Here is a 23188-nt window from a genome sequence, read left to right as displayed (position 1 = left end):
GTCCATTTCGTATAATATTCATCTTATTTTGCCTAATACATTGCATATATATACGCATTTCTACGGTTTTAACTATCAGAATCATTGTGTAGCGTTTAAGCATACTTTTTCATGTCTTTTTGTCTTCGCTTACATACTGCGCGCTAACTTGTTACATTAGTACACACTGACACCTACAGACACTTGTACTAGCAATTAGGCGTATAGAATAAACGTTGCAGCTTGGTAGCTCTAAATTTGAGACTTTTTTTCCTGCTTCCTGGAAACACTGTTCGTATCTTATATGTTTTGACCGTCAGACTCAATCCTCCTCTCTAATGGGTCAGCGATGCATTGATTCCTTCGATTTTGAACCTGGAAACTTTTTCGTCTAGAATCAATTTTGGACAACTTCGATCTGCTGAATTAATTCTCAGAAAAACACAAAAAAGACCTCTTAAACAGCGTTAGATAAATAGCTGGAGAGATACTAAGAAATTTTCTCGATTTTCGGCCGTAACTCTCGATCCGTTGCTCGCAGCGTATTTGGACCGCGCGTCATCGATTTCTCACGCCATATTACATCATCCCATGCAGGCGATCAAAGAATTGATTACAGCATTATCAAAAATAGACATTATATCTCACAAACTCCAAAGGGGTTGATATTGAGCGAAGCGGTATCGCTGAACAATTTGATCAAAATCTTCGCTCGAAGTTCACGTCGAATTCTCAGGTCCGCGGCAAAGTTGAGCGGGGCGGCCGTCGAGCCTGAGGAATTAATAGATTAGCAGAGGGCACGTCTCCTCTTAATTCCATCCCATTATACCTCAGCGAGCGAGGTGGTATCGCCGATTACGGGGAGTCGGACAGAATCCGGAGGCCCAGCGCGCCTGTCTCGCCCCGATCGCCTGTACGAATTAGTCGGAATTACCCACCGGTGGCCCCGCAGCATCGTCTTTCGGTCCCGCGGCTCCCCCGAGGGATACACCAACACGGGCGCAGGGCCCGGGTGCCGTGCCGTCGACATAGGCGCGGTACGTGGAGGCGACGACGTGGAATTAGCGGCAACCGATTATTACCTATCATCGGATAGATATATTTCAGGCATTCCGGGGTAAAGCGGTGCTATTAGCGATGATCAGCTACCGACAACGCGTTCTGTACCTACTTCCGTCTGTAACCCATGCGGTATGAATAAAAACGCGTGTCCGTGGAGAGCGGCTGCCGACGGGAATTATACGTGCCCTCGTGGTGTAAGGTTATAGGTATAAGGTACTCGGATTATACCCGGCATGCATATATGCGTAATATGTCGGTCGAAGCGAGGCGAAGGTTGGAATTGTTTTAAATACCCAGCGGGGGCCCGTGGGAAGCCCCGCGACGGACCCGTCTTCATCGAGATTATTTATTGATAAAGGTAATTGTCAGTTCCCAAACATACGAGAGTCCGAGATTCGAGTTTCGCCTCGGCGATCACGTTCGCCGGCGATCCTTATCTCCTCGCACCCCGCGGCGGGTCGGATTCGCGACCAAACTCACCCGGTGTCAATCGCAATAAAGGTAATAGCGTTCGCCGCGTTGCGGCACGCCGGTGTGACTTTATCGCGTCGTTTCGCGGTTTATTTCCCCAGAACTTGTGAAATAAAATTTCGCGACCCCCCGTCGAGGCGCAGATATACAGCGCAGCTAGGTGAATAGCGACGTGTCTGTTACATATACGTCTATAATTTCCACGCGGCATGCGGGGATCGAGAAATTCGAAAACCAGCCGCGAGTGCAGCAGGATTTTGGAAAAACGGATCGGTGTACCGTAAAATCGTGAAACAAAACTACACGCAACTATAACAAAGGATTCGGGAGAGGCTCGCAAAGACGGAGTGGCAGGGGTCGTAAAATAAAGGTAGAGGAATTTATGTCGCCGTGGATATACCCAGAGTATAAATAGCGTGGGAGGACCTTTCGTTTGCTCGCGAGCCAAAATCGCGGGTCCGCAGTGCCCGCGGGGTCCCGGTCGTCAGGGGCGGGGGGTGGGTGGGGGATATCGACAAAGTTTACAAAACTTGAACAGTCTCGCCGTTTCTCTTATGCCGCATAACGTGCATTGTACGGGTCAAAGCACACGCGTGAATGTGCGGGCATACACTTGCAGCCGGACGGACAGATGGGCAGACGCAAGGGCATAAACGTTACCGACTCTCGGTTATAAATTTCCAGTATTACGACTCAGCGGCGAAGCACCTCGGTGTGTATATAAGGTAAATACCAGCGCGCCATCCGTATATAACATTCTTCTCAATATTTGATGAGATATGACCGTCGGAAGAATAGGAAAAAAAAAAGAAATAATATTTCGGAAGCCTGGAGGCGGCGTATGGGGGCAGGCGGCGGGGCTGCGTTGCTCCACCCTAACCGTATACGCTCGTAATACAGAATCTCCGGGAAAGTTACCTCGTTACCGGCCGAAGAGTCCGCTCGTACGTTACCGCGAGGATCTCAATATAAATACGATTTCCGGCTGTATATATATTTATATATATATATATATATATATGCAGGTAAGTATGTAGATATAGGTGGAGGCACGCCCGAACAACACTACGACAGACGAAGCCGTACATCGGCGACACGACAGCGTAAAACTAACAAGACATTGAATTAGGGATGATTACAACGAACTCCCGCCCGCGTCACCCTCGTGCAGCGGTGAGGGAACGTCCTTCAACCCCCGTGCACCCTGCCGCCCGCACGCCGAGAGGGCCAATAAACGGGGATTGGATACTCGGGGTGGTCTCGCCCCGCACGTTCGCCACCTGTTGCCGCCAGATCGGCAGACCCACATCCGTTTCGAAGACCGTAGGTAACCGTCGCACCTTGTGCCCAGAGACCCACTTTACACTCGCGACTTACTAACTCGGCGAATTCAGGGGGCCCCTTAATAAGTCCCGCGGTCCGCACGGGGCGCGACGCGACGTCGGCCTCGGCCATTCGCCGTTATTTATGTCTTTGGTGAGGCGGCACGGCGTGTGGGTGTCGAAACCCGGTGCGCGCCCCGGGAGCTCACCAGAGGTCCGGTACCTGCGGTTCCAGGACACCGAGAGACGCGTGCTCTCGCGCCTACGTCGAATAATCGAATATCCCGCGACAACGCCGAAACACTCGGCCGTCGGGGAATACGGGGGAACCGAGTGGTCACGGATTCAGGGGGGAATGAAATTATATCCTATATGGTTGTTGGTGAAAGTGAAAACTTCGTGGAAGACCGGAAGAACTGTACCGCAGATCGGTATTTCACAGGACAAAAATCTCGCGGTTACAAGGCACGCGAGAGACAGTCGATCAAATTACACCGCAACTGGTACATTCAATCGTGGATACCAAGATCGAAAAAAAGGAACATTACACACATGCTATAGGAATTGGAATTCCTCGAAGATTATAGAAGCTCGGATGATACGCGCTAGAGATCCCTCCGAGCAGCGCAGCTTGGCGCCACTGGGACCTTTAAATTATCAAATTACGGTCCCATTATTTCACGAGGAGCAAGGCGACGTTTACCTCTCGTAAAGTCCGATCTTAACGGGTAAAAACGACGTGGACACGAACTCTATTTGAATGGAACCACGGGGGAGTGGTTTCTCCCCCTTCTTCAATGGCTTCTCATTCTTGTTGTAATTTTGTTTATTCACCTTCTTTATGAAAACTGTTCCAACAAGCGGACAATCGGGATCGTGATATACAGCGGCAGATGAGGTGGTGCTCACTGTCCGGTATGTTCGAGCTAATTTCTCGCGAGTGTGTGTGTTTATGTGTGTGGATAAGTGAGCGAGAGAGCGAGCGGGCCCGGGTCGGCGACTAATTTCCATATACCGATCAGAACTTAATAACAGTCTGTCTTAATTAAATTAGGATTCCTTCGGAACCTGGTTCGGATGGGCGTGTCCGAGTCGATCCGTCGTAGCTGCGCGGCGCATTCGTCCGTCGTAAAGAACGGTTTTTTAGAGGCTGCTATCGCCAACGTTGTATAGTATAATACATGCGTGTACCCAGTCGATATTCGGACTCGTAGAAATAATTAATCTATCTCGAGGGAGGTGCTTGATTTGTTGTATCCCCGCCTCTGCCGCCGATGCACTATGCACTATACCCGCCACATTGTCTAACCCCTGTTACAATCCGGGTCCACGGCATATCGACGATCGGCGTCCAGGTCGGCCTAAACGGCTGGCATAATATTCACATTCTTTATTCTTTAACGACGGCCCGTCCGTTCGCTCGACGGAATCCTCGAATGCATTTGTTTGCATTGGATCTTGAATTTTTACGATTATATTCCAATTTATTACGAACCAAGCTTTTTAGGAGGTTCCGACCGTTTCGTAGCGGGGAAGAACTGATTTCGTATTCATGGGTCGGTGCTCCTTTCCCTCCACCCCTCGCCGAGCCTCTCCTCGGACCTGCGAGTGTGCGTGCTTTGGATGCAGTTTAACTTCATTGTTGCGCACGTATGGGTTATATGTGTTTTTGAAATCCCGAGGAAACTCGAATATCCTGGATACACGCACATCGGCGTAAACGAAGGCCGCCCACCCCCGGCTGACGTACCTTATACGTACGTTATATATGTCAGCGGTATATGCAGGGTATAACTTTGTGAAGTGTATAACCAAGTTAATTACGGTGAGATATAACTGATTAAAATTTGAGAATGGCCGTCGTATCTCAAAGGGAAACCAGACTTTACGACCTCGAAACTTTTTACGAAACTATATAATATCCTCGACTATAAAAGCGACCCTAAGTGACGCGGTGGAAAAATTTCTACACTTAATATTTGTCGGCCAACGAGTCTAGTCAGCGAGTCGCCTAATGCCATTCGTTTCTTCTTTTTCTTACTCTTTATGCATCCGACACACGCACACAACTTTGCCGGTAAGTTTTTAAGTAGTCAGGTACTTAGCATCGGTATTAATCTACCTGTTTACTGAACTCTTTTCGGTTACGGCTAACAGGTACATAAATAATGTGTCTGTTTCTATACGGAGACGCCCACGCCTAAGCCACCCGTCACATTAACTGACGGACACCTTTTGATACTGTTCAAAATTGTTCGAGCTCCAATATAACAATCACCGGTAAAGAGAAGTGGTTCGATTTTTTCATTATCGTTCAAATGCATAGACTCAAAACTTCTGAGTAAGACGTACTGCACGAGTTGAATTCGTCGCGTGTTAAACTTGACGATATTCATACGAGTATCTTTCTGTCGACTCTATAAAATGGATCGAACAATAAACTTTTGCCATACATTAGCAAATGCGAACCTAATCAAAGTCTGCACAGAAGTAAAGTTTTTCGGAAATTGTCGAAACAGCTTAAATGTACGGGAGTTAGTAAAACGCGAGAATGTTCATTTAAAATCTGAAATTCACGTTTAACGATCTGTTCTTGGTGTTGAAAAGTTGGACAAAATTTTTGTAACATAGTATGTAATTCGCGCAGCAAACGAACAAAAGGTGTGCAACCTGATCCCGGGCCACTTTTATGGTAGCAAGGTAGCCGTAGTTATAAGTTTGTAGCATATCCTGCAGAGAGGGAGGCCCTCGTCCGCCGCAGACTCCGAGCGATACCCAAAAGCGTCATCCTTGTTGCTCCTGGTGGCTGTCAGCGCGACTTTGAAATATCGTTCTACCGGCCAACTAGCAGCCAATAATTAGTTTACTCCTCATTACGGTTGGCCCGAGTTATTAGGGGGCTCGAGCTAAGAAATCGAAGAACAAAAGTCTAATTAACCGGACGTTTAGGGGTCAGTCCCGCGCCGAAGAGACTCGGGTGCACGTATAATATTACAGAAGTCCGAGTTGGCGAAAACGTGACACGAAAATTCGTGCTAATCACGAAACCGTCGCGGATTTAGGTATGTAAAATTACAAAGTTGCGGGAAATATCTCACCTCGAGGTTCGACCAAACATCCTAGCAAACCTTTCAGCGTCATAGCCAAGAATCACAGATTTCAAAAGCATCGAAATTTGTGAAAAAAGAATTATAGTCACGTCGGTGATTAAGAACTGGCTCCCGAGAAGAGGGGAGAAAAGGAGTGGTGCGCAGGAGCCGATCCCGTTAATCACCGTGTAATTAACCCTCTGAATGATCCGATGAGAAGATACCGAGGACTGCGGGAAATCTGTTAACCGAGCTTTCATGGAAGTTGAGCTTGGATCCGTCCACGGTGTTGCGGTTTGCAGCTTGTGACGTACAACCACTTTTCTTGGGGCTGCAATTTCTTTTTCGTTTTTCTTTTTTTCTTTCATCAATAAGTTCCGAAAAATGGAGCAGACGAATCGCGGGACGTGTATCGTCGGATTTCGATCAGGGATCGAGGAGATGCTGTTGATGGTGCGGGACAATAATTTCCCCGCGGTCGGCGGATCTCCGCGTCGTTCGAGGAGCGCTGCGCAGGGCGTTACCCGGCATTCCAGGGTAAATTAACTTACCGAGCGTAGGCAACGGCTGGGACCCGTTCCCCGCCAAATATTCATTTAAAAAGGTAAATGCAATTTTGGAGTTTTACGTGATTGAGATAATGCCTGCCGATTAGCGTTCCCTCGTACCCGCGAACGCGGCTCGGTAGCGAACGCGTTATTACCCAAATTTCACCCGCTTTATATACCCGCCGATCCGTGCTGAACCTCCCTGCATCCATACCGGGTACTCGCAGTTCACTATTATGTGAAGTGCTCTGCATTTTTTCAAATCAGTATTTTCACCCGTTATCGGAAATCGCCTATTCAGATCGAAAAATTCTATTAATATGTATAATACAACTGTAAGTGACCGCTATATTATCGAAACCTATAAGATTTGTTACATAATAGATAACTATACAGAAAAGTGTGTAAAAATCAATGCTACGGTAGATTGGTCGAAGACACAGCTATGTTCGGAATAACTTCATATCCAAGAAAATTTCGGGAAGCATCGCAGTGCGACGATCGCGTGTCTAGTGTTTGTTAGTCAGGGTGGCAGGACCGGAAGCTCGATACAAGGTACGACCTAATTGGCACAAATTTATCGCTAGAACTTTGGCTATTTGGTCTCTACGTTAATTATCATTCCAAGGAGCCCAAGCGATACGAGTTTTTGTATTAAATTGAGAAAGAAAGATACGACGCCTCGAGGTAGCTCAACGCCATTTCCAATTCTGTGCCAGTCCGCACATTTCAATTACGAACAATACCGGTATCCCCGGTAATGCCGCGGTTGGTGTGCAGAAGCTGGTCCAGATAAGAGTCGTCGCTTCGCACGCAGCATCGAGAGGAGCTGCTGCAAAGCTTCTCCGCAGCTGCGGTTGGTCGTATTTATTATAATAATACCTGGATGCCGGCATGCGACTCGACCTTGTCCGCGTTCGCGATCTATTATTTCTTTCGGAACTTTCTAGGTGGAAACGCCGTGGTAGGAGCATTGGGTGCTAACTGCCGGAGCAAGAAGACGCGACGTCCACCGAAGCCAGCCAACCGGCGGAACATCGTTTATATAGATATATATACAGACAGGTATAGGTATTTCTTTTCCTGTTCCCATTCGCTGACCTCCTACGCCTGATTCATCACCGATCTTCAGTTCGAACGGTGTGCCGTAGGGCGCGCGTTATCGAAGCCCGCAACATTATTCACCGACAATCAGGATGGATTCTCTTTTAAACAATGAGGCTTAATTTCAAGAAGCCGCACAGCCCACAATCACCGAATTAACCGAGCTTCCTGATCCGTACGGCTTTTTCTCCACCGACTACCTCGTAGGAAGGTGCAGGCTGATTTATCGCCACGGCATTTGACCCCGTGCACCAGCTGAGTTGTGGGCGCCAACCGGCGTGTTCGCGTCGCCTCATAATCCTGCAGTTGCATTGGTGCATGCCACGCAAAATGAGCGTTCTCGTCTCGTACACCACGCGGCGCATAACGTAATGCGAGAGATTTCCTTAGCCGCGAATTGCTCGTGATGCCGACTAAATTGCCGCCGCTAATGACGACGACGACGGCTAGGTTGTGGCTTTGGGTGCAACGTGGCGAGGTCGAAGGTGTCGTTGCCAAAGAGGTGACCTCGTCTCTGCACGTCGCGTTGGCGCACCGCACGAGTGCAGGGTAGGAGGTAATGCTCGTCGTGCATTCCGACATTCGTGACGTGGGGATTTCGTCAACCCACCAATCATACCATCCGTATAGTCGCCATGCATGCATAGATCTCCGAGTTCGGTGATGGTCACCTCTATGCACGCGTGCATATCACCAAGTTGCAGTTTCCCACAGCTGGAGGCGCAAACGTCGACCGCCGCCCCAGCAATTTACTGACCACAATAACGTATCTCTCACTCGAATATAACTACACGCTAGACATTGGACCTCACGGTACAGTCGACGACAAGAGTTTGGACATACTTTTGTCGCCCTTAGTGAGCTCGATCAGTCTTATTGGAACCGTTTCAACGTTTGAATCGTACTGCGACTATGTAATTGATCTTCCAGGATGATGAACTGTAGATAACCCATACCAACGGTCAGTGTTAAAATAAGTATAAAAACCACGATGCTTTCGTACTTTAATAGCACGTTATATGTGTATTGTCATCATATCTCCGGCACTTGAAGTATAAGCCCAAGCAAATTTATTAGAATCAATCATTTTCAGAGGTATTGTATAAACTCTTCACGTCAGGGCGTCGTTTCAGGTCGTTGAAAATAGTAACGCGTTGCGTTTTCACTTTTGACGGTATCTACATCTCAACGAATATATGCTCATTCTCTGTGATCGGTCAAAAATTGGTACACCTGCAAGGTGACGGAATTCCCTAGCGCAGTTCCAACCGCTCTACATCATCCATATTTCTCCGACGCGACGCGAGGATCCGAGGTACGCGAAGACCTTGCTGCCGAACGCTGCCGACGGTTGGTGCACGTGTAACTCTTGGCTGGTTCCCGGGGAGAACCGGGTGCAGGATGTTGTGTCTATGTATGTGGGTACATAGGTATATACACCGGTAGGTATATACGGGAGGCAGCGGCGGTGTAAATGCAATCAAGAAGGCCTCAATTAGACCGTCACGGCGCGCATCCTTCATCTCGCTGGCCAGCCCCCCGCTCCACCGGGTGTTCGTTATACAGACTCTTTCACATCATCGGATCCTTGTAGACGATACCGTCTTGCGTACAAGTGAAAACTCGGATCAGATATTTCTGAGGCGAAAATCAAACCGATACTATCCCTGCGATAAGCGTGCAAATTAATCGGGTACCTACCAACCTTCAGCACTGTCTTCAGCAGAATTTTTTACCCTTTTAAATATCTTGCTCATCGAAGTTGACAGGCACGATTCGAAATTTGATTTGGAAATTTCTAGATCGTAGAACCAACCGTTAAAGTGCATTGTTATAAATTGTCAAAACCCGCAAACCCGACCGGTTGGCGTTCCATTGAATGATCCTAAAGTCAGCACCCCTCACCTGTGAATCGTCCTGTACCCAATGCATTTACCCAAGGAGGAACACACGGGTGTAGGTATACCACGGTGGCATATTGGAGGCATGGAATGGAGGCCTCGCGCTAAGTTGGTTACCGGATAACCCGTAATCGCGGCTTCTTAATCGAGGATAAAGCTCGGTGGTGCCTGTACGTGCGGATGGATAAAGCGTTGCCGAGAGGCGTAGGGTGGTGGTAGGGTGGTAGGGTGCCCTGGTTGAAAGTCTCGAAAGGCGATGGAGCGTATTGCACACGTGCATCGGTGCCGTTTAGCGGGATGAAAAATTGGCTTGAAAGGCTCTCGGGGTACCTACATCTGATTAAATTTCCCCGGTTCCCCGACGAAGGTCTGCTTGACGATCTTACACGATGTGAATTTGGGTGCTGATCACGCGCCCGCGATCTCAATAAGCCCTGCCGAGTGCCGGGGGGAAACTAGCCGATTAGCAAATTACTCCGGTGTAAACAAGTCCGCGGCGACGTCCCGGCATCCGATCCTCTCTTCGCCCCAGGATTCGTCCACATGAGCTGCATGTCCTGCGACCGACGAGCGCCGATCCCGCTTGCATAATTGGCCAAAGTTATTCCGCTAATTTAACCTACCTGAAAATTACCGCGATTAACACTTTGAGTCAGTCTCGCTAGTTGAGAGGGTTCATCAGAGACTTATACATGCACGAGTCGAAGAGCAAAATTGTTAACTTTTTTTTCATCTGTCTTACAAGATACTTTGGATTTCCGAAATGAGATAAACTCGTGATCTTGCGTTCGTCAACTACAATCTCCAGTTTGTAATTCTCGTTGATTTTTCGTTTTCTTGTTTCGCATCTCCAACGCTTTGTTCTCTCAAGTTAACTTTTCCCATAGCACGCTACTGCTGGCAGAGATAAAAATTGTGCGTATAGAATGTATATATAATATATATTAAGTAAGTATTTATCGGTACACACCAAGTACAGTGCATACATGTAACTGCTTCAGTTCTTATTTTCGCAACTTAATTGCTAAAATATTATATATTTATAAGGTGCATTCATCACTCATGGTGGGTATGCTTGATACATAACAAAAATGAATTTCTGGACCAAGACCGACACTCAGTACGAATGCATATGTATATATATGTGTATATATTTAATCACGTGATGAATGTTTCGTTTGAATAATAAGTATAAATATGTATACATTCTATGTATATATATACTTATATATTTGTAAGTACACTTGGAAGTTTTATATATATCATACAATTTACAATGTTACTCAATATATATATATATACGTGCCTCGTCAGTTAAAAAATAATAGTAATAGCGTTAATGTAGCCGTAAAAATAAAAATAATAATAATAATAGTAATAATGATATACCTAATAATAATATTAATATCATAGTATATAATAATTATAATGATAATAGTAATAATATGTATAAATATCTATCTAGGTATATTGATATATTGTAAGTAAATTGTGTGACGATTGTGTGTGTGTGTGTGTGTGTGTGCGTGTGTGGATCGCGTTATAAATGTGAACTAAACGCGGCGGCGGCGGCGGCGACGAGTTTAAACCCGACGGTGAAAATGGCCACACCTATCAGATCAAGGAACTCTTGGACGGATATTCCACATTGGACTTGGATTTTTCCCTACCTTGACCGGTATTTTATATATATATATATGTATATATATACACACACGCACACACACACACACCTATGTATGTGCGTATAACACAGGACAGGGAATTGATTAACACATATATTTGGATATAATAATTGTGCAGCATCTGGCAACCGGGTTAAATAGAGACAGGATACCGCGGCTGCGGGGTGCCGCCAAGTTTATACCCTGAAATACTTTGGCGAAGAATATTATATTATACATATATACATACATATAATATAATATTATAATGTATATATATATATATGTATATATATATATAATGTGAAACGGTAGTATTATAGGGATGATGTATACCTATATATGTAAATAAGGCACGTCACGTCGCCGCTGTTTCTGGAACAGTTCCTTTAGTCAATGTAAGAAGTCGTGTAAATGCGTGTCATGAATACTAAGTAAGTATAAGTTGTAGATATCACCGGATATCTAAGGGCATAACCTCATACTTCTCTCTACCTTTCTCAGCTCCCAGCTAGTATTTGTTCTCTGTTATAGTACAGCGAATTTTCTTGTCATTTGTGACATAGTCTTCGCTACAGGTCTGTGAAATAAATCCTACGAAAATCCATTTTCTACACTTCAATTATACCTATGTATATATATATTATATATATATATATATATATGTACGTATATATATGTATATATATATATATATAAATATGTACGCTCGCGTTGCGTGTATACAACAGTGTTTTTCTCTTGCATATAACGATCAAATAATAATAATAATAATGTTAAGAAGAAGAAGGCGAAATGTTAATTTTCAGTGAAAATTCAGCCTCGACCTCCAGCGTCCCACCGATGCTTCGCTAAACCGCGACGACGCAACCGTAGAATCCATGAAAGATCCTTGAAAAATATCATCGAAAAAGTACTCGACGCGGTTACTAAACGTGATTTTTCCATTTTCCAGTGTCCCACATGGTCATCTCCCGTTGGGTTCTACGATTACGTCAGCGAAGATCCGCGGGACGTGTCGGTCAATCTAATAATACAGGACGTTTCGCCAAAGTCTTGCGCGAGAATTGTCCAACCCAACGTGGAATAAAGATCGCAAACGCGTGCGTTAAGCGGTGGTTCAACCCCGATCCGAACCCGGCCGGATCGACGTTGTTACCACCGATAACTTCTACCGATCAACGGATTCATAACGGCGCGATCTTATCCCTCGGGGATGCGAATCCTCCGCGCTTCTTCAGCGGTCTTCGAACGCCCCGGCTCAGCTGACAAGGTCGCCATTTTTCCTGAGCATTTCGAGCCGTATCTCGTGCTCTCTGGCCTTAAGTCGTAGCTCGGCGATGCTGTGCGTCCTGCGGTCCATATCCGGCGGCACCCCGACACCGGGGTTGGCTCCATTGCTCGGCGAGCCCTGGGGCGAGCTGGTGGTTCGCGTGGATCCCGTCGTCGGGGGCGGCGGGCCGATCCTCTGGGGCGGGGGCGGCGGCACGTCGACGAGTTTAGGGCGCTGGGCGGCCGATATGTTCGCCAGGAAGCTCTGAAAGGACTGAGCTGCGCTCGTGTACGACAGGGGAATACCCGGGGGGAGGAGGGGCGAGAGGGGCGAGAGAGGCGGTGGCGCCCTGTGATAGGGGTGCGGCGGGTACCCGCCGAGGGGTGGATATCGGAAGGCGTCGAAGGGCTTCCTCAGCGCGAACGTCCCCAGGTGGGCAAAGGGGTTAGGCAACGTCGGGGCAACCACCGCTGATGGTTGAGGAGCGCCTCCGCCAAGGTACGGGTTGTACGGGTGGCCCTGCGGCCCGACTTTCTCTTGCTTCCGCCATTTTGCTCGCCGGTTTTGAAACCAGACCTGAAACAGAAATGGGGACAGAATAATGGTTAGATGTGCGGTAAAATACCTTCGTACAGTAGACTTGGGTATACCGGATGGTATGTGAGATATTCTTTCGACCCAGCAAGTATGGCGATTTCCGTTTTCCGTCGTGTAAAGAAAAATTAAACTCTCCGAAACCAGGGATCATGATGATCTGTTTCTGCGGCTCAAACCCTCAACCTTCCTACTTTTTTATACCTACCCTAAGCAAATATACATCTACGTAGATCAAGGCAGCTTTTAGAAAACTGCGAGCGTCGTAACGCAGCGAGTTTGTTGGATCGATCGAGAGTCCGTGCCGTCCTCTGACAGTCCGATGGCTGCTCCTTCGAGATCGTTGTATCGGGTGGCGAGGTAAACGTACAAGTAGATAGCGGTTGGCACACTACGTTATTCCTAGATGCCGTGACAAGGCGCAGTCAGATTCAGATCAGGATGTCAACAACAATTCAACTTATCCAATCTGAACGTAACTATGCGAGACTAGAACATCGATCTAAGGGTTGCAACGGGGTGAGGATTTTCCTTCGCTCTATTATATGCATCAAGTCTCGGCTCGGGATTTCCGAATTCTTGAGTAAAATATATGCAAACACGGGATGCCGACGTTGTACGTACCTAATACGACACAACCTGTGGATAAGTGGAGTGAAACAGGACCTAAGAACATTTCATTTTATCGCAATTAATCACTGACAAAAATATTCCGTCATAATGCTTGATTATTTAGGCATAAAAGTCTAGTTGCCGAATCCGGGACAAAACTACACGTTATTCGGTACCTTCAGGCAAAATCTGTAGAAGACATATGTAAAGTACGAGCATGCAGTATTCGAATCAATGTTTTACGAATGTTACAATCGAGGACTGTCAATGAGAGAATGAAAAACTTTCTAATCACGCGTGATCGGGGAAAAATAAATATTCCAATTAATTTTCCGTGTAGTAGTGTCGATTGATGTATAATAATTCGTAACAACGATTACGATCGCAGTATTAGTTCAGCGAAGTAATCGGCACTTAAAGTTCAATAGCATCACACATCGGAGTATCGAACAGTTCTATCCCATACCTATATCCAACTATAGGTAAGCATATTTCTATCAGAATAGAAGGGCAGAATATCTTTGTTGCGTGGTAATGATCGAAGTCTATACACACAGGTAAGTTCATATATAAACACGCGTGTATCAGAATTTAATTGAAACGTTAGTTGTCCCAATTTAGCTAATCTCCCCCACCGAAATTACTATCTCTTTATACGCTCTATATACCTACGTAGGTAGGTATACGTATTGTACATAGTAGACCTGTGTATACAAGCATCGAGCAATCTCACTCTATACCTTATAGTATAATACCGAACGTGTAAGGACGGCTGATTGGCCCGGTCCAAGGTGTATGAGAAGCCGACGCGACGACGACGGTGTACTGCTCGATTTCTCGTTTAATCAAGATGCGATGTAGCTCCCGGTGCCGGTGCCGGTGCAATGCCGCGGGTAGAATCTCAAGGAGGGGGGGATTAAAGGAGTAAAGGAGTGAAGGAGTGAAGGAGTGAAGGAGTAAAGGAGTAAAGGACGAGCCGCTACCATCAGCCGCCCGAAGCACGGTCAGCGGTGCTCTCCGGGTGCCGTACGGGCACAATGTCGGTTATTCGTCCCCCGGGTTGGCGCCCGAATTATTACAGGGCCCGTACAGAGCCGCGATGCGGTGGAGATATTGCCGAGTCAGCGTTACACCCCATCGCCGCGCGATGACGAGGCTGCGGATGCCGCGGGCGCTTGTCCCGAGGCATGTTTAGACCTAATCTACAACTCCGAGCGGCCCTTTGACTCCCAAATTTGATTAATAAAGCCCGGTTATTGCGTTATAGACGTAGCAATAACTTTTCGACGCCGCGATATTGCGGATCTTATCTTATCGTTGGCCGTGGTCCTCGATTCGCGACGACCGAGGCGATTCGAGATGTCACCCGCGCGTTCGTCAAACTCCCTGTTATTCTCTCTTTATTATTTCGCTCCCCGACGACGCTGCATGCCGGTTCATTACTCCACGACGACGCCTCTTCGGCCGCCCCCTGCGCCACTGCCTCGCCTGTCGGCGGCGGCAAGGGGGATCGGCCCCCCCGTCGTGACGAGGATTGCCCCCAGCAGGACGCTAAACATCGACGGGTTAAAACAAAACAAGCCGACGACGACGACGACGACGACGAACTGCGGGATCCCGCGGTCACTCCGGACTTAATTGTACCACATTAATTACACGGACAATGGTTATACAGCCGGCTATACGTATAATGCATATACCATATATACATACCTATATGTATACCTGTGTATATGACTAACCATCCGCCTAACTTTTCCTCCCTCTCTATGGGATTCGGCGATCTTTGAAGAGAATTTTCCTCCCTAATATTTTCACTCTCTATGGTATCGTGTTACGATGCTCACGTATAACTTGATCAGCATATCTCATTACAATGAATTGACTTACAAGTCATGTCTTTAGGCTAAAGAAACCGAGTTTTACGCAAATTCAATTGAAATTCCCTATATATTCCGTAAAGATGCAAAACACACGGTCGGTAATCAATCATAATCGCTTTTACTTTTCTGAAACAAACAGTTTCGCACGTTTGTATCGATGGTGAATCTGTCGACCTGAGAAACGTGTAACGAAAAAAAAAAAACCGTTTACTATATACCTCCTGCAGATGACTTCGAGATGTCTGTGGAACGACGACTCATATATATCATCTGCACAATGCTAAAAACCGGTAGAAATATTTTTCTACAGAAAACCCGAATTCTTCGATTCGAGAAGTTCCGAAAATCTTGGCACGATTGAGCAAAAAACTTGGCAGTGTCGTCCCAAGACTCTCTGTGCAAGTTAAGCGCATTCCTAAAATCTACCGAATAGAAAAAGATATAAAAATCCGAAGAGAGATAGAGAGAGAGAGAGAGAGAGAGAGAGAGAGAGAGAGAGAGAGAGAGAGAGAGAGAGAGAGAGAGAGAGAGAAAAGGAAATTAGATGGGAAATAAAAAAGGTAAGAAACAATCGGCGATTAGCAAAAAGCTTTGCTCATGGTGGTCCCCGCGGGACCGCGGCGTCGATCGCCGTTTGTCGGCGCCCCCTCCCGCCCCCATCTTCGTCCTCCCAGTCGTTGTCGCTCAGCGGTTTTCCTGGAACTACGCGCGGGAGAGATCGCGTGCGTCCGGGCCCCCAGGAAGCGGCCAGCCGACCCGACCGACGGTCGCGGGGAGAGGGAGGCCAGTTGGCATTCCGCTCAATCGAGATAATTAAGCGCTGCCCCATCGAACGCTGCGGAACCTGGACTCCTGGACTCGCAATCCAGAATTAGGTACCAACATTAATCCTGCAATCGTCGCACATGTGCACGAACATGATGCGCCCTCTCCACTCATTGTCGGTATCTCCTCGATAAACGCGAAAATATTCCAAGTACGACTTAATTACAAGAAGGTTAATAATTGAAGGGACTTGGAGGTACGCTGTGTAGAAGGATACATTTTTTTCTAAGGAGATAGCTGTAGTTATTCGTGAAATCAACTCATTCAAAACCTTTTCTTGTATTAGATTACTTATAGACTCTGGATGTATATAAGTATAATAGTATATATATATACATATATTCTAGAGATTTATAAGCCGCCTCCGGAATGTGAAAGACAATTTGGTTACGTGTTGCAGGCTGTTTACACGGCATATTGGCTTTCGGTAGTTACGTGAACGCGTTATATTAGAAGAGCGAATTGATTTGTTCCGGAGCGACCAATCCACTCAAGTGTTACAGCAATAATAATGTATCTTGTATATATAATAAACGACAGTTTCAAGATTGATATCACAAAAAAAATTATTCCAGGCGAATCTAAACGTTAAAAAATTGAAGTTGTCGAAGACAACCGAGTTTCAATACTCCGTTTCGTCGTGGATTCGAAATCGAAAACAAAATTATATGAGTAAAATCGAATGTTGAATTGGAAATGCTGCACTGATCCTGAATTAAGATCCTCGTACGCGATACCATGATTTGAGTATAATCGCGTTTCCCAACAACCGGCAAAACAAGCTGCAACGTATATATCCATATATATATATATATATATATATATATATATATATATATATATATATATATATATATATATGAGGCATGCGTGCCATGTCGCAGGTACTTTTAGGTAGGTAAACCTACAGACGTAAGCTCGTTTGATATGGTTCAGGAGCAAAGGGCGTCGTCGGGATTTTTCCCCGGGTAGAAATTTACTACCGAACAACCCGAAAGGTACGACCATTAGAGAAGGACGATTACGCTTATCTGACACAATCGCGGCTGCCTCGGTTAAGTGGCATCTTCCTTCTCCAGGCAGACGTTAACGCACGTCAGGAGAGCTTCCTCCGCGCGATTCCGGCGTAAAAAGTGCCGCATGCATGCATGCGTGGTAACCAAATTCGAATAGGTAGGTAGGTAGGTACCTACCTACGCGTGTACCTCGATTTACGCGTTAAAAATAAATTCCTCGCCATCCTGGCGCCCAGTTAATTGTTACATGTATGTACCTACTATGGGAGTATTTCGTTCCGTTTGGCTCCCGCCTCAGCTTATAGTCCCATTATTATAATATTTTCATAAGTTGTAACCCCGAAATCCGTCCATCTGCAAAGGTGCTCAACATCCTAACATCCTGACCCTGCACGCTCGCCTCTGCAGGAAGTTCTTCGATTAAATAACGATTAGCGACAGCGGGTCGAGTAGCTGCGATAGAAATACGGGATAAGATAATGCCCCGAGATACGGGGCCCAGTCTCTAATGTACCTAATACGTGCTCTACGCAAGACGCAGCACGTTTTATGCACGACGGTGTACAAAAGGTATACATAGAATCCTACGAGTCCTCCGACCTTGGCCTTAACTCGCGCAGCGTAACGTCGAGTTAGCGATGCCCTCTGATGATGTTTCACCTTTTTTATACATTTAATTAGCCATTTCCCGCACTCAACGCGGCGTGTTTTCAACGTATATCGGATTATATTGTGTGTTTTAAAACGATTCTGCGTAGACAAATAACGCGATGTCGTCGGCGGATAATCTTTTTATTTAGACACGTTTTTACACCCAGTGAAAGGTCTATAGTTGTGATAAAAACTTAATGTTCATTCGTTTTGTTTCTACATACATACATACATTATAAACTGGCCGCATAATACATATTATAGTAATTCGTATTCATTGTGTTCTAGCAACGAAATGGTATAACACGTATTCAACACTTATTCACTGTTCGTCGTAATGTGTCACATGGTATATGCGGTAAATACAACGTAGTATAGAATACAGTAATAAACGGAACTTGAAAAGACGCGTTAATTACGGTACGAAAATTTTTTATAAATCCATACAGCCAAATTCGAGCTGCGTGAGATTCTCGAAAGTTTGGGTAAATAATGACGATCGTTGCATAACGCGTGTAGATAGATATGCTAGAAAAGCCGCCGTCGGTCACGGACACGGGTACGTGATTAATCGAAATTATTTCTATTATGTTGTTTAGTCAGCTACCACGTACACGTGAGCCGTGGTATTCGGGCGTGCATGTTGTTCTCGGAACCCCGTGAATCGAAACTATGTAACAGTAAAGTTTGATTGAATAAGAATTGCCGGCTATTCTTCTTAAACTACATACCTGCAGCCAATTATTATGGATCCTAGGATTTGGTGGACCGTGATAATGTGACGATTAGGAAACGATTGTTCGCCAAATCGATCCGCACGGACACGCGTTATAAATCGCGTTTTATACTTCGGAGGCTTGACTGGCTGAATGGGGATCATTCGTCAATGAAACAGGTTGCGAACGTGCTGACTCCCTTCGGATCGACCTATTGTCGAGATGCGCAGAAAGAAAGAATCGCCGATTCATGCATTGGACTCTGAAAAAACGTCGCTAACTTTATTACACGCGTAATAATAAACAAACGACAAGAAGAGCGAGTATAATCACCGATCGATGATAGAAGGAAGCATTTTTAGTATCCTTATGCCTACCATTTAAAAATTGGAGAATTAAAACTTGAGTTGATACGGTTGAATATATTTTTACAGGGATCGCAAGACAGTTTATAATTATAGTCTGGAATTTCACGGTTTTTTACGATCTTGATGAATTTAAAATATGAATAAATTTTTTTTTTTTCTTTTTTCTTTTTTTTTCTCAACTCCCTCTGACAAAATGAAGCCTGAGTTGACTTACCTGTTTCCATGCATAATATGTGATAAGTTGGTGACGAACATTTCAACAGTAGGTATCATTTTCTTATCAAGTCTCGTTACAGTCGCATCCATATCGTAAATTATGGAAGCCATCAATAGTAAGTATAAAATTGAAACGACGGCGAGACTCGTTAATTGATCGAACGTAGAAATCACGTCTATAATAGTGGCGTCTCTCCCGGTCCATTCTCCCCGATTAATCTCACCAAAGTGGATTCGCATTCGCACAAGCATTCGCACACCTACCCATATGGGTGCGTGTGTTTATGCATTATAAACGAGATACGAGATTTACTTAATTTCATTGAGCGTGGCGCAGAGTTTTCTCGATCGGAATCACGCACTACGGTGATACCTAATTCGTTCGTTTCTCGTCGCTTTCACGAGCATTTCGTCTTCGTCGTCTTCGTCGTCGTCGTCGCCTTCGTATCCGCGTAATCGGCGGCCGAGAGGAGGCAGAACCCGAAGGATAAGAGAGGCAAAGCAAGCCGATTCCCGTCTCGTCTCGTCTCGTCTCGCGGCAGTGGCGAAGGGTAGAGACCCGTTCCTAATTGGCGACGGCGGCTATTATGCTGGTATTACAAGGTAGAACACGGCTGCTGCCGTCGTCTGCGGGGTAAGTGCTGGGAGAAGAAAGAGGACGAGCCCCCAGTTGGACCCTAATGTCCGCCTTGCTCTTGCTTACAGCCAATAAATCAGCACTTTGCATAAATTCTGCGATAATGGAACGTGGCACGAAGCCAATATATTAGGTATCTCTACGTACGTATAGGTGGAGGTACCTATTATACGAAGGCTGACGCTGGCTCTTTACTTTTCATCTTTCATCCCCTCACTTTTCGTCTTTCGTCGCCTTGTCCCGTGGAATTTCGCGTCAAACCACATCATCCACGAGGATAATGCAATAATGCAAGCTTTTTCACAGCCTGCAGTCTAGGTTGCAACGGGGTGACTCGAAGGGTTGTTGTTATACAGTCAACGGTAGGAGACTCGGGCAAGGTGGACGAGGAGGAAAGACGACGAGATGAAGAGAAAAAAGAATAGAATGAAAAAAAAAATGAAAGAAGAACGACGTAGAAATATATACGTAGAGAGAGAAAGAGAGAGACGGAGCTGGCAGAGAGGGAGGACGGGCAAGCGATCCCGCAGTCAGGCTACTACTTAAGACTTTGAGTGATTCCTCGAAATAATTATCCGTTGGTTCTTGATGCGTGTCATTCCGTCAGTGGTTCTCAACGAGGTTTATACTATACCTGCGCGTCTCGGATGCTTCGTAAAATATGCGGGAGTACGTTTGAAAGAATTAAATTACCTCATGTTGCAAGTATAGAATTACCTAATTCTCTAATGAGAGAAATCTTCTACCCTCGGGGAACAATTCGATCTTATTACACTTTTGCTGCATGAGTCCAACTAAGTAGATATACGCAACGTGTAAAAGAAGGCAAAAAAAAAAGAAACAATGTTTATAAATAACGGAGGTAACATCATTTTTACGATTCGCCAAGAAATTACCGCTCCAGTTACGGGTGTATTACACACACACACACACACACACACATACATGAATCGCACCGCGTACAAATTAACCATTGGTCATTTTCCCGCGTTTACCTGCCTGCGAGTCCCTGCATTGACGAAGGGATCCTCAAGACGTAGGATAATTTTTCTACCCTGGAGGTTTAGTTACTGAACAGCGAAAGGAGTTGGGCCGGGTGACGGACCTCGCCGATCTAAATCGGTTCCGAGAGGCCTGAGCTGTTAAACCTTGTGCCTGATGTTCGCTGCTTAGCTCTCGAGACCGTGCAATTTCGTCTTGCGCAATACCAACAGAGCTGCTGCACGTCGCGATTTTTCTTCTCTCCCCGACATTTATCTACTTTGTAATGTACACTATTATACATTATATACTTATAGTAGGTAGTTATGTTTGTGTACGGTACGACCTTATAAGTGCAGTGGAAACCCGCCGTAACCAACCGACCCGAGATCTCATTTCTTACCTACTCCTGGTACGAAGGTCGTGGGTTACACGCAGTAAACTAAATATTTCGCCACGAGGGTCTACGAGTTTTCCCACCTTTGTGTGTTGGATGACCGAATAATTTTATTGAAAAGAAACTGAACAGAATGCGGAAGGGTTGAATTTACTTGAGTTGAAAATTTAAAACTATATAGACTTTACGTCAAACTATATAATATAAAAATAAAAAGTGTGTTTTTCTTTCACGACTATCGCCGTCAAAATATATCGCAACTATGCCCGATCGAAATAAGTGTAGATAAGTAAGTACATTAGAGAATGCATAAAAAAATATATAACCAACCTGTATGCGAGCCTCGGTAAGTCCAATTTTCATCGCGAGTTCCTCCCTGAAACACAAAAGAGGATAAAATTAGAGGTATAGCGGAGACGATTCGATCATCAATACTGTATACTCGTATACACCAAAGGCCCAAAGCCAAAGGGATGATGGGATGAAAGCATTAACCGGATCGATTGCAGGACTTCCCGAAGGCCCTGGGGCCCGGGGGTTCGGGGCCCTTGTGGGGCGTCCGATGGAGCCGAGCGCTCTCATTTGGATCGCAAATTGCTCCAGATGTTCGCAAAATCGCCGGTAAATGTTCCTGATTATACAGAAGCCGCGATTCAGCGTTTAGAATCACTTGCGCCGCAATAGCGTAAGAAATTCGAGTGTGTATAAATTACAGGTTGTGTAGAGAGGGATCGGTATAGGTATGTGCCTTTACGTATACGTCATAAGCCCACGTATGCACCGATACTTCACCCTCTGACTGCCGCATCGCAGCACGCAAAATTCAAATGATTGTGTAAAATAAGTGAAGTGCAATTAAGAAACAAGTTTTAAACAAAGGGGGCGACGTGCCGTTGGAAAAGGTGTTCACCTGCGATTCTTCGCTAAATTTTACTACAAAGGTCACGGTGGAAGATAATATGCAAGCAGTATAGTAACAAAGCGGATGAAGTAGCCATGCAGCCACACTGCGTCGGATCGTGTAAACTGCAAAGATTGTACTACACAGTCAGAGGTGTGCGGGATGCTGCAAAAAAGGGTTTGCCGCACAGTGCGTCGCATGGCGGCGGCATCAGCATCAGAATCAGCAGCAGCAGCAGCAGCAGTTAACAACAATAATTAGGATTGCGGCATGAACAATCACGGCTGGATGGGACCCCAGCTCCCCCGAGAGGTTAATTAGATAATGTAATTGTGTGGCAATTACTCGAATTGCCTGAAACCCTGAAAGGCAGGGAATGCATGTATAGGTATAATATATACACACACACGTGTACATATATAAAATTGTATAAAATACCAGCCGTTAGACACGTCCTGCGCGCAAGAAGGGAGAACAGCGCGCGCGTAGCGCTATACAGATGTATATATGCAAATAATAGGTATAATAGTTATACACACGCGCGAATCCTTTCCCAGAAATCTGTGCCAGAACCCTCAACACCCGTCACTCTCCTCTCACCCTCCTCTCACCCTCCTCTCACCCACGAATCTAATCAATTTAAACCCAGCTTTGAACCTCCTCGCTGCCTGACTGGCCGTCCCGTACGTGCAGTTTGACGACGACGCGGCTAATTATTCATACAACAAAGCAACTGTTACAGCGACAGAAAATAAATAATTCGAAAATAACAGGTGATGAGACGAATTCCGGTGAACTGGCCTGTTCTAGCATTATATATAGTCAGGATTCTGGAGATATTAAGTATACGGCTTCCGTGGAATCGGATTAGGGTACCTCGAATACGGTTCTTTTTACTCATCACCGCAAAAAAAAAGAAAAAAGGCTGTTTTATATTTTTAATAATAATAATAATGTCAATCTCGCAAACATTAGCGA

At 45.7% G+C, this 23188-nt stretch overlaps 1 protein-coding gene across 1 annotated transcript in view; it reads right to left on the bottom strand.

Annotated features, from left to right (window-relative positions):
* Positions 1–11881: 11881 nt before the first annotated feature.
* LOC124405080 (homeobox protein aristaless-like) overlaps positions 11882–23188 on the bottom strand; it is a 61881-nt gene continuing 50574 nt past the window's right edge. The window contains 4 exon segments of the mRNA XM_046879677.1: positions 11882–12989; positions 13237–13261; positions 13263–13408; positions 21640–21685. Of these exon segments, the coding sequence (XP_046735633.1) occupies positions 12402–12989; positions 13237–13261; positions 13263–13408; positions 21640–21685 (805 nt within the window). The 3' untranslated portion in view covers positions 11882–12401.

The sequence above is a fragment of the Diprion similis genome, chromosome 4 (assembly GCF_021155765.1).
Source record: "Diprion similis isolate iyDipSimi1 chromosome 4, iyDipSimi1.1, whole genome shotgun sequence".
Taxonomy (NCBI): Eukaryota; Metazoa; Arthropoda; class Insecta; order Hymenoptera; family Diprionidae; genus Diprion; species Diprion similis.
This window is presented reverse-complemented; position numbering and strand designations above follow the sequence as displayed.